Below are 12,469 nucleotides of genomic sequence, written 5' to 3'. Positions count from 1 at the left end.
AGCAAAGAAAATATAAAAATAAAAGATAGATAAAATTGAAAAATAAAAAAGGATAAAGTTAATAGATACTAAATAATAATAAACATAAAATAATAAAAGAATGATAAATAATAAATAAAAATAAAGATAATGAAAAAGTTAATAAATACTAAATAATAATAAATATTAAATAATAAATAATCTATATCTCAATCAACTGGCTCCAGAAGGTTAAACAGATTAGTAAATTACTTCTATTAAAAAATCTTAATCCTTTCAGTACTTATGAGCTGCTGAAGTTGAGTTGTTCTTTTCTGTTTAAGTGCTCTCTGATGACACCTGTCTCGGGAACTGTCCAGAGTAGAAGCAAATCCCCATAGCAAATCTCTTCTACTCTGTGCAGTTCCCGAGACAAGCAGAGATGTCAGCAGAGAGCACTGTTGTCAGACAGAAAACTCAACTTCAGCAGCTGATAATTATTGGAAGGATTAAGATTTTTTTAATAGAAGTAATTTACAAATCTGTTTAACTTTCTGGAGCCAGTTGATATGAAAAGAAAAGTTTTTTTCCTGGAATACCCCTTTAAGAGTACCTGTCATGATCTTGTTATATGTTATAATCCTCCCAGGTCACTGCCCCCATCATGATAAACCACCCCCGGCCTTTATTTTTATTATTTGTTAGTTTTCTACCTTGATATTTCTCTGTATTTTCTACTCAGTCTGAGCCAGATTCACAGACTGGGAAGGGGCGTTCCCCAGCAGGTGTGACATCATCTGAAGCCATACAGGAGAGAACTACCTCCCTCACTCTGCTACACACAGCCCAGAGGAGTTCAGTGTTTGAGATGAGCTATGATTGGCTAAGGCTGCACACACACCCCTCAGCATTTCCTGATTTTGGACTTCTGCCAGGCCAGCAGGAGTCCAAAGTCTGTGCAAGAGATGGGGGGATGTGCTCTGGACAAGTAGGGAGATACCTAGTGGCAGCTTTTTTAAATACAAATAAAACATAGAAAACTTCATGTTTTTTTAAACAAAGTACATTAAAAAGATTTTTTAATTACCATAAGGAGTGCAATAGCAAAAATTAGTTTTAATAAGAGGGCCCATTTAAGGCTCATGCACACTACAGCAAATTGTCATTCTGCTTGCAGCAGCCTCTGACGGGACCGGCGCATAATGCCTGCACACTGGTTTGGAAAAAACTGCCCTAGTGATACACCATCATTGTATGAGATGGGGTACCCCTTTTAAAGGGGTACTCCGGTGGACTTTATTTATTTATTTATTTTTTTAAATGAACTGGTGCCAGAAAATTTTAATAGATTTGTGAATTACTTCTATTAAAAAATCTTTACCCTTCCAGTACTTCTTAGCAGCTGTATACTTCAGAGGAAATTCATTTCTTTTTTAATTTCTTTTTTGTCTTGTCCACAGTGCTCTCTGCTGACACCTCTGTCCATATCAGGAACTGTCCAGAGCTGGAGAAAATCCCCATTGTAAACCTATGCTACTCTGGACAGTTCCTGACACGGACAGAGGTGTCAGCAGAGAGCACAGTGGACAAGACAAAAAAGCTATTAAAAAAGAAAAGAATTTCCTCTGTAGCATACAGCTACTAAAAAGTACTGGAAGATTAAAGTTTTTTTTTAAATAGAAGTCATTTACAAATCTGTTAAACTTTCTGGCACCAGTTGATTAAAAAAAATATATATATATGTACCCCTTTAAGAGATTTTGAGGTCAAGGTGGAACAGACCCATTTTTTTTTTTAAATGACCAACTCAGCTCTGCTACACTTGCATGGACCAGGATTATATATTACCGTAACCCCATATTTCTGTCCTGTTTGACTATATCTCTTCCATTTTTATCTTCTTTAGGTGGCCACCCTGACAAATGTCTTGGAAATGAGCAGAATGACCAGGTTGATGTTTATTAGATTCTATTATGTAAGGGGTAATGGTAACATCCTTACTTTGCTGGGAGTTGTAGTTCAGCTGCAGGCACCCTGGTTGGGAAACTCTGCACTAGTGATCAATTTTTTGCAAAACTACAACTCCCAGCTGTTGCAAAACTACAACTCCCAGCATGCCCGGACAGCCAAAGGCTGTCCGGGCATGCTGGAAGTTGTAGTTTTTCAACAGCTGCAGGCACACTGGTTTGGAAAAAACTGCCCTAGTGATACACCATCATTGTATGAGATGGGGTACCCCTTTTAACCCCTTAAGGACGCAGGACGTAAATGTACGTCCTGGTGAGGTGGTACTTAACGCACCAGGACGTACATTTACGTCCTAAGCATAACCGAGGGCATCGGAGCGATGCCCGTGTCATGCGCGGCTGATCCCGGCTGCTGATCGCAGCCAGGGACCCGCCGGCAATGGCCGACGCCCGCGATCTCGCGGGCGTCCGCCATTAACCCCTCAGGTGCCGGGATCAATACAGATCCCGGCATCTGCGGCGGTTCGCGATTTAAATGAACGATCGGATCGCCCGCAGCGCTGCTGCGGGGATCCGATCATTCATAACGCCGCACGGAGGTCCCCTCTCCTTCCTCCGTGCGGCTCCCGGCGTCTCCTGCTCTGGTCTGTGATCGAGCAGACCAGAGCAGGAGATGACCGATAATACTGATCTGTTCTATGTCCTATACATAGAACAGATCAGTATTAGCAATCATGGTATTGCTATGAATAGTCCCCTATGGGGACTATTCAAGTGTAAAAAAAAATGTAAAAAAATGTAAAAGTAAAAAAAAAGTGAAAAATCCCCTCCCCCCAATAAAAAAGTAAAACGTCCGTTTTTTCCTATTTTACCCCCAAAAAGCGTAAAAAACATTTTTTATAGACATATTTGGTATCGCCGCGTGCGTAAATGTCCGAACTATTAAAATAAAATGTTAATGATCCCGTACGGTGAACGGCGTGAACGAAAAAAAAATAAAAAAGTCCAAAATTCCTACTTTTTTAATACATTTTATTAAAAAAAAATTATAAAAAATGTATTAAAAGTTTTTTATATGCAAATGTGGTATCAAAAATAATTACAGATCATGGCGCAAAAAATGAGCCCCCATACCGCCACTTATACGGAAAAATAAAAAAGTTAGAGGTCATCAAAATAAAGGGATTATAAACGTACTAATTTGGTTAAAAAGTTTGTGATTTTTTTTAAGCGCAACAATAATATAAAAGTATATAATAATGGGTATCATTTTAATCGTATTGACCCTCAGAATAAAGAACACAAGTCACTTTTACCATAAATTGTACGGCGTGAAAACAAAACCTTCCAAAATTAGCAAAATTGCGTTTTTCGTTTTAATTTCCCCACAAAAATAGTGTTTTTTGGTTGCGCCATACATTTTATGATATAATGAGTGATGTCATTACAAAGGACAACTGGTCGCGCAAAAAACAAGCCCTCATACTAGTCTGTGGATGAAAATATGAAAGAGCTATGATTTTTAGAAGGCGAGGAGGAAAAAATGAAAACGTAAAAATTAAATTGTCTGAGTCCTTAAGGCCAAAATGGGCTGAGTCCTTAAGGGGTTAAAGGGGTACTCCGGTGGAAACATTTTTTTTTTTTTTGTTTTTAAATCAACTGGTGCCAGAAAATGTTAATAGATTAGTAAATTACTTGTATAAAAAAAAAAATCTTTACCCTTCCATTACTTATTAGCAGCTGTATGCTACAGAGGAAATTCTTTTCTTTTTGAATTTCTTTTTTGTCTTGTCCACAGTGCTCTCTGCTGACACTACAACTCCCAGCGTGCCGGGAGTTGTAGTTTTGCAACTGACGTAAATTTAAAGAACCAAATTCCCATTCACTGACAGCAAGCAGACATTAAAAAGCTGATCATGTTAACGTAATAAAATCGTAACCGATTCCCTCGCAAATCCGCCGCCATGTAGCCTCCCGTTGCCAGGGAGAAGTGCCTATCCCTTTAAATCCCGTTTTACAATGTAACTTTTTATTTATTTTGTTGTTTATTTTTTTGTTTGGCTGTCCGGGCATGCTGGGAGTTGTAGTTTTGCAACAGCTGAAGGCACCCTGGTTTGGGAAACGCTAGATTATTTTAATGTATAGAAGGTAGCATTGTGGACTGAGCCTTTGGGTGACATCACGGCGGACAGTGATGTCACTATAATGTACCCACCAGTAATGATGTAATTTATTCTCTCTGGCAGCGTCCAGAAGATGACGATCCCGCCGCTCCTGGCTGGAAGAGATGCCATGGTTCGGTCTCAGACTGGATCCGGTAGGTTGGGATTATTTATGGGTAGAGAGGTATATATGATCTGTGGACCTTCAGATGTTGCAAAACTACAACTCCCAGCATGTCCAGACAGCCGATGGCTGTCCGGGCATGCTGAGAGTTGTAGTTTTTCAATAGCTGGAGGTCCACCCCCTGTGTAATGTCTTTTTATAACTGAGCATCTTATTCTGTGCAGGTAAAACCTTGGCCTATGGCATCCCCCTAGTGCAAGGGCTGCAAGGAGTCACCCCAAAAATCCAGGTAACGGCAACATCATGATGCAGGCTCTTTAGTGAGGTGACAACCTGCACTCCCATCATTGTCATGTGCAGACAACCTGAGCATGCTGGGAGTTATAGTGTCACACCAGCTCGACAGCTGCAGGCAGGAGACCACTGTACAATAGTCACCTAAGAACTTTGTAATCTCCCCCCCTACAGCGCAGCCACGGTCCGTACGCCCTCATCTTAGTCCCGACCAGAGAGGTAAGAAATCTTGGACGCCGCGACGCTTATTCGCACGTTTTTGCAGTACAGTTCCCGTATACATTCTCAATGTGAAAACTGTACGGAACCGTATTGAAAACCGTATACATGGACTCTCCATTGAAAACTGTATGCCAAACCATGCGTCCGTTTTGCGTCTTGTACGGTTTTGTCTGTTTTTTTTTTTTTCCCTTACCCAAAACCGTAGCCTACCACGGTTTTTGGTCCGGGTGGAAAAACCGCATTAAACTGAATACATTATTATTATTTTTATTTTTTTTTAACATGGGAGTCAATGAGAACCATAGAGAACTGTATGTGCGTACGGTTCCATCTTCCATCAGGTTTGCACCATACGGTTTTTGACTTTGCACAGGTTTTTTTTTTGGAATTTCAATCAAACAAGTGAAACTTTATTCATAATGGAGTGAAAAGTAAAAAAATTATACTTTTTATTTTTTCTTAAAGTAACGGATGCGACCGGACATCATTTTTCAACCGTATACAAGTTAAAATTTGTACACACGTTTTGACTCAGTTTGGTCCGGTTTGAGGAATCCGTTTTTCATCAGAAACCTGATACAGGAACTGTATTGCAAAGACGTGGTGTGAATTCAGCCTTAGAGGGTTCGGGGTATTATAATAACAACCATGAGAAGTCATAACTGTGCACATCTCTTCCTCCTCAGTTGGCGCTGCAGAGTTTCACCATAATTCAGAAGCTCCTGAAGGTCAGTAATAAAGCCACCGCTAATCAAATAGGACAATGTCCACCAAATATTAAAGGGGTACTCCGGAGGAGAAAGAAAATGTTTTAGAATCAACTGGAGGCAGAAAGTTTTAACAGATTTGTAAATGACTTCTATGTAAAAAAATATTAAAGGGGTACTCCGGTGGAAAACATATTTTTTTTTTTTTTTTTTTTAAATCAACTGGTGCCAGAAAGTTAAACAGATTTGTAAATTACTTCTATTTAAAAAAAATCTTTATCCTTCCAGTACTTCTCATCTGCTGTATGCTACAGAGGATATTTTCTTATTGAATTTCTTTTCTGTCTGACCACAGTGCTCTCTGCTGACACCTCTGTCCATTTTAGGAACTGTCCAGAGCAGCATAGGTTTGCTATGGGGATTTTCTCCTGCTCTGGACAGTTCCTGACACGGACAGAGGTGTCGGCAGAGAGCTCTGTTGACAAGACAAAAAAGAAATTCAAAAAGAAAAGAATTTTCTCTGTAGCATACAGCTGCTAATAAGTACTGGAAGGGTAAAGATTTTTTAATAGAAGTAATTTACAAATCTGTTTAACTTTCTGGTACCAGTTGATTGAAAAAAAATTAAGTTTTCCACCGGAGTACCCCTTTAATCCTTCCAGTACTTATCAACTGCTGTATGCTCCACAGGAAGTTGTGTAGATCTTTCCAGTCTGACCACAGTGCTCTCTGCTGACACCTCTGTCCATGTCAGGAACAGTCCAGAGCAGGAGAGGTTTGCTATGGGGCTTTTGCTCCTACTCTGGACAGTTCCTAAAATTGACAGGTGTCAGCAGAGAGCAATGTGGTCAGACTGGAAAGAACTACACAACTTCCTGTGGATCATACAGCAGCTAAGTACTGAAAGGGTTAAAGAAGTAGTGTAGTGATAGATAACTTATCTCCTATCAAAAGAATAGGGGATAAATTATAGATCGCAGGGAGTATGACCGCTGGGACACCCTGCGATCTCCTGAACGGGGCATAGAGATACATGGAGGGGGTTGGAACGGCCGCTTTCAGCAGACTTCCAGCACTTTCCATCCCTGTATACACTAGTACATGTATTCTGCAGAGGGGCACTTGGCCGATCCTTCTTTTCTCTGACATCCAGAGTCAATGGAAAGTCGAGAGGCCATCAGTGTTTTCCAACCAGGGTGCCTCCAGCTATTGCAAAACTACAACTCCCAGCATGCGCTGGCTGTCCGGGCATGCTGGGAATTGTAGTTTTGCAACAACAAGAGGCACCCTGGTTGGAAAACACTGATGGCCTCTCGACTTTCCATTGACTCTGGATGTCAGAGAAAAGAAGGATCGGCCAAGTGCCCCTCTGCAGAATACATGTTCTAGTGTATAGAAGGTAGCACTGTGGACTGAGCCTTTTGTTGACATCACGGCGGTCAATGATGTCATTACAATGTTCCCCCAGTGCTTTCCCTCAGGACATCGTGGGGGGTCCCAGCGGTCAGACCCCCCACCCCCGCGATCTATAACTTATCCTCTATCCTTTGGATGGTGGAGAGCGACTCTTATTTCTCGTGTATTTTTCAGCCTTTCACATGGATCGTGCCCGGAGTTCTGATGGGTGGAGAGAAGAAAAAGTCAGAAAAGGCCAGGTAATGGGAAATATGAGTTGTGTTGGTTTGTTTTGCTTGACAAGATGGCCTCTAGATGGCGCTGTCTATAAGCAGCATTGCTTTTTTTTGCACTGTCTCCTTTGTGTAGGCTACGGAAGGGCATTAATATTCTGATATCTACTCCCGGGAGGCTGGTCGATCACATCAGGTCTACGGAGTGCATCCACTTCACCCGCATCCGCTGGCTCATAGTGGACGAGGCGGACAGGTACGTGGCACATTATATGGCGGTGCTTCTCCCGTTACCCATAGACATCGGTTGTCAGAGACTCCTGATCTTTTCTTTTATTCGTAGGATTCTGGACCTGGGATTTGAGAAAGATCTAACAACCATCCTGAACGCGCTAAACTCCCAGAGTGAGCGGCGGCAGAACGTACTACTGTCAGCAACGCTAACCCAAGGTGAGAGATCCGGAACGTGCCCACCACCGCTACTACATCTCTCATCATCTCCTGTTATTGTTATATCTAATGTGGTACAGTATGGTGTATCGAAGCCTGTTGTGGGATACCTACTACTGAGCCTATGTAACTAAACCTGTTTTGTGTCATACCATCTACTGAGCTTGTGTATCTAAGCCTATCCTGTGTGATACCATCTACTGAGCTTATGTATCTAAGCCTATCCTGTGTGACACCATCTACTGAGCTTATGTATCTAAACCTATGCTGTGTCATACCATCTACTGAGCTTATGTATCTAAACCTATCCTTTGTCACACTATCTACTGAGCTTATGTATCTAAACCTATCCTGTGTCATACCATTTACTGAGCGCATGTATCTAAAACTATTGTGTGATACCATCTACTGTACTTTTTGTATCTAAGCCTATCCTGTGCGATACTATACTCTTAGCTTTGTATCGAAGTATATCACGTGTGATACTGTCTGCTGAACCACTAAATACAATCCTATTGTCCGTGTGATACCATCTACCTAACTACTGTATCCAAGCCTGTGATGTGTGTTACTGCCTGCTTAGCTGATGTATCTAAACCTGTCATGTGTGATACTGTCTGCTGAGCCACTAAATACAATCCTATTGTGTGTGTGTGTGATACTATCTACCTAACTACTGTATCAAAGCCTCTCGTGTGAGTTACTGCCTGCTGAGCTGCTGTATCTAAACCTGTGATGTGTGATACTGTCTGCTGAACCACCAAATACAATGCATCTAAGTGAAATACAGACCCTCAGCAGAAAGGCTTAGATACAGTATCTAAACCTACATGAAGCGCACATCACTACACCTCCCATCATGTCATTTCCTGATAATCTTTGATTTGCGCTTCGCCGCCTGTTCCTCCCGCTCAGGGGTGACCCGACTGGCTGACATCAGTTTACAGGACCCCATCAGTGTGACGGTGACTACGGAAGATTCCAGCAATAATGCAAACGCCAAACCCAAGATGGAGCAGACGGACGGGGACGCACCCGACTTCGCTCTGCCGGAGAAGCTGCGCCAGCACGTGGTGGTGGTGCCCAGTAAGCTGAAGCTGGTCACGCTCTCCGCCTTTATACTGGGCAAATGGAAGGTGAGAGGACTCCTTTATATCACACGTGGCCTCCATGGGGCACCGTATATGTACTTAAAGGGGTTATCCAGGAATCGAAAAACACAGCTTATTTCTTTCAAACAACGCTCCCCGTCTGTCTCCAGGTTGGGTTTGGTTCTGCAGCTCCGTTCCATTGAAGTTAATGGAGCCAAGTTGTAATACCACACCCAACCTGGGGACAGAGAGGGAGCTGTTTTTTAAAGGGGTACTCCAGTGGAAAACATTTTCTTTTAGATCAACTGGTGCCAGAAAGTTAAACAGATTTGTAAATTACTTCTATTAAAAAATCTTAATCCTTCCAGTACTTATTAGCTGCTGAATACTACAGAGGAAATTATTTTCTTTTTTGGAACACAGAGCTCTCTGCTGACATCATGAGCACAGTGCTCTCTGCTGACATCTCTGTCCATTTTAAGAACTGTCCAGAGTAGGAGAAAATCCCCATAGCAAACAACATATGCTGCTATGGACAGAGATGTCAGCAGAGAGCTCTGTGTTTCAAAATGAAAACCCTTTCCTCTGTAGTATTCACCAGCTAATAAGTACTAGAAGGATTAAGATTTTTTTAATAGAAGTAATTTACAAATCTGTTTAACTTTCTGGCACCAGTTGATTTAAAGAAAAAAAGTTTTTTCCACCGTAGTACCCCTTTTAAAGGAATAAGCTCGGTTTTCCGATTCCTGGATAACCCCTTTAACTGTATTGGTTCCTGTAGTCATGTGATGTCACAGAGGCTGGGAGGAAAAATGTAATTGATTCTCCAGGGCTTGGGTCTGCATTTCCCAACCTGGGTGCCTCCAGCTGTTGCAAAACTACAACTCCCAGCATGCCTGGACAGCCTTTGGCTGTCCGGGCATGCTGGGATTTGTAGTTTTGCAACAGCTGGAGGCACCCTGGGTAGGAAACGCTACCTTAGGTAGTCAATACACTAATGATCAGTGAGTCCCAACCATTGCACTCCCTAGGTTGGTGGCCATGTCTGGTAATGCAGCTTGTGACCTGATCCTATCCCCAAACCATAGGTCCCTGACAACCCCCTACAGAACTGCATGACCTTTTGTATACAGTATATGGGGGACAGGGGCGCTTCTGTGTATGGGGAGCGGCGCCTCTGACTTCTCCTGTTTGTCGCTGTCTTATTCCAGAGTAATCCAAAACCCAAAATGATCGTCTTCTTCCCGAGCTGCGAGCTGGTGGAGTTTCATCACACGCTGCTCAGCCGCGTCCTCCCCCTCCCTGCACCCGACAAAGACCAGAAGGTGATACTGCGACTACACGGGAGCATGGACCAAGAGGTAAGTGTCAGCGTGTACCCCGAGTGTCATCATCCTGTACCCCGAGTGTCATCATCCTGTACCCCGAGTGTCATCATCCTGTACCCCGAGTGTCATCACCCTGTACCCCGAGTGTCATCACCCTGTACCCCGAGTGTCATCACCCTGTACCCCGAGTGTCATCACCCTGTACCCCGAGTGTCATCACCCTGTACCCCGAGTGTCATCACCCTGTACCCCGAGTGTCATCACCCTGTACCCCGAGTGTCATCACCCTGTACCCCGAGTGTCATCACCCTGTACCCCGAGTGTCATCACCCTGTACCCCGAGTGTCATCATCACCCTGTACCCCGAGTGTCATCATCACCCTGTACCCCGAGTGTCATCATCACCCTGTACCCCGAGTGTCATCATCACCCTGTACCCCGAGTGTCATCATCACCCTGTACCCCGAGTGTCATCATCACCCTGTACCCCGAGTGTCATCATCACCCTGTACCCCGAGTGTCATCATCACCCTGTACCCCGAGTGTCATCATCACCCTGTACCCCGAGTGTCATCATCACCCTGTACCCCGAGTGTCATCATCACCCTGTACCCCGAGTGTCATCATCACCCTGTACCCCGAGTGTCATCATCACCCTGTACCCCGAGTGTCATCATCACCCTGTACCCCGAGTGTCATCATCACCCTGTACCCCGAGTGTCATCATCACCCTGTACCCCGAGTGTCATCACCCTGTACCCCGAGTGTCATCATCACCCTGTACCCCGAGTGTCATCATCACCCTGTACCCCGAGTGTCATCATCACCCTGTACCCCGAGTGTCATCATCACCCTGTACCCCGAGTGTCATCATCACCCTGTACCCCGAGTGTTATCATCACCCTGTACCCCGAGTGTTATCATCACCCTGTACCCCGAGTGTTATCATCACCCTGTACCCCGAGTGTTATCATCACCCTGTACCCCGAGTGTTATCATCACCCTGTACCCCGAGTGTTATCATCACCCTGTACCCCGAGTGTTATCATCACCCTGTACCCCGAGTGTTATCATCACCCTGTACCCCGAGTGTTATCATCACCCTGTACCCCGAGTGTTATCATCATCCTGTACCCCGAGTGTTATCATCATCACCCTGTACCCCGAGTGTTATCATCACCCTGTACCCCGAGGGTTATCATCACCCTGTACCCCGAGGGTTATCATCACCCTGTACCCCGAGGGTTATCATCACCCTGTACCCCGAGGGTTATCATCACCCTGTACCCCGAGGGTTATCATCATCCTGTACCCCGAGTGTTGCTCTATAGCTGTGCACTGTTGTGACTCGCAGTGTTGTATGTGGTGCTTGTGGTTCACTTTATGGTCGATCTGTAGCCGCAGTCTCATGCTCTCGGCCTCCGCACTTCTTTGGGCACAATAAGTGTCACATTATCATTGGGGGGGGGGGGATTGCTGGAAATGTGCAGCCGCCTCCGTCCTCATTGCCGCCACCTGAGGGTCTTTATTTGGACTAATCCTCTCCTGGCCAGCTGCTCTCGGCCCGTTGGCCGCCTCCCAGGGAGGACCAGGCGCGGGGGGCAATTAGTTCCTGATGTCCTCACATTAGGAGCTTTAATGGAACTAAACAGGGGCTCCCAGATGGCGGCACTCCAGCCCACATTGGAAACAAATTAATAGTATCCTCCACGCTCTCCTGTTATTTTAAGCCTCCCCCCCCCCCCCCCCCCCATAAGTGCAGGGGACAATATGGAGTATTACAAAGGCACAAATCATCCCAGTAACCAGATCCCTTTAATCTTCCCGGCAGGAGATGCTTCATACTACATAACAATGCGCTCCCTGCCCAGGACTTTTCATTTTTAACCCCTTTTCTGCAAGAGAAAATGTATTGCTGTAGTACTAGCCAGTGTGTCTTCAGCTGTTGAAAAACTACAACTCCCAGCATGCCCGGACAGCCAAAGGCTGTCCGGGCATGCTGGGGGTTGTAGTTTTGCAATAATTTAGGATCACACTGACCCTAATGCAATGTTTCCCAACCAGGGTGCCTCCAGCTGTTGCAAAACTGCAAAAGCATGCTGGGAGTTGTAGTTTTGCAACAACTTTTCACTAAGGAATCACTATGGACGATAACACCCGTACGTAGAAATAAATATCTATGGGATATAACAACCGTATAAAGGACATCCAGACGGAAGTCTCATCACTAGACATGTGGGTGGGGACAATAAACGGCCATATAAAAGTTGCGCATTTTTTTGTATAAAACCCTTTATTTTTATTTATTTTTTTAAGCATTTGCGCTGCTCATACTACTTAAATGATTTAGGAAAGTGGGTTGCGCTTCCTGGAAAAAGGGAGGGGACTCACAGCCAAGCAGATTTAATATTGGGACGGAAAATACCGTAATCTGAAGAAGGGTTGTGTTACCCCAAAATGCGTTATTGACTTAAAGGGATACTCCACCTTCATCTGCTGTATGCTCAACAGGAAGTTGTGTAATTCTTTCCAGTCTGA

At 44.1% G+C, this 12,469-nt stretch overlaps 1 protein-coding gene across 2 annotated transcripts in view; it reads left to right on the top strand.

The window, feature by feature from the left end:
- Window positions 1–12,469, top strand: part of DDX31 (DEAD-box helicase 31) — a 43,876-nt gene that overhangs the window by 8,293 nt on the left and 23,114 nt on the right. For both annotated transcript variants that reach the window (XM_056541188.1, XM_056541187.1), the window contains exons 4-13: window positions 1,865–1,908; window positions 4,172–4,242; window positions 4,436–4,500; window positions 4,680–4,724; window positions 5,414–5,455; window positions 7,025–7,089; window positions 7,199–7,318; window positions 7,406–7,512; window positions 8,428–8,648; window positions 9,815–9,964. In XM_056541188.1, coding sequence (XP_056397163.1) covers window positions 1,865–1,908; window positions 4,172–4,242; window positions 4,436–4,500; window positions 4,680–4,724; window positions 5,414–5,455; window positions 7,025–7,089; window positions 7,199–7,318; window positions 7,406–7,512; window positions 8,428–8,648; window positions 9,815–9,964 — 930 coding nt within the window. The remainder of the gene's footprint in view (window positions 1–1,864; window positions 1,909–4,171; window positions 4,243–4,435; window positions 4,501–4,679; window positions 4,725–5,413; window positions 5,456–7,024; window positions 7,090–7,198; window positions 7,319–7,405; window positions 7,513–8,427; window positions 8,649–9,814; window positions 9,965–12,469) is intronic.

This window comes from Hyla sarda, chromosome 9 (genome assembly GCF_029499605.1).
Source record: "Hyla sarda isolate aHylSar1 chromosome 9, aHylSar1.hap1, whole genome shotgun sequence".
Classification (NCBI taxonomy): Eukaryota; Metazoa; Chordata; class Amphibia; order Anura; family Hylidae; genus Hyla; species Hyla sarda.
The sequence above is the reverse complement of the archived record's forward strand: the minus strand, read 5'-3'. Positions and strand labels throughout refer to the sequence as shown.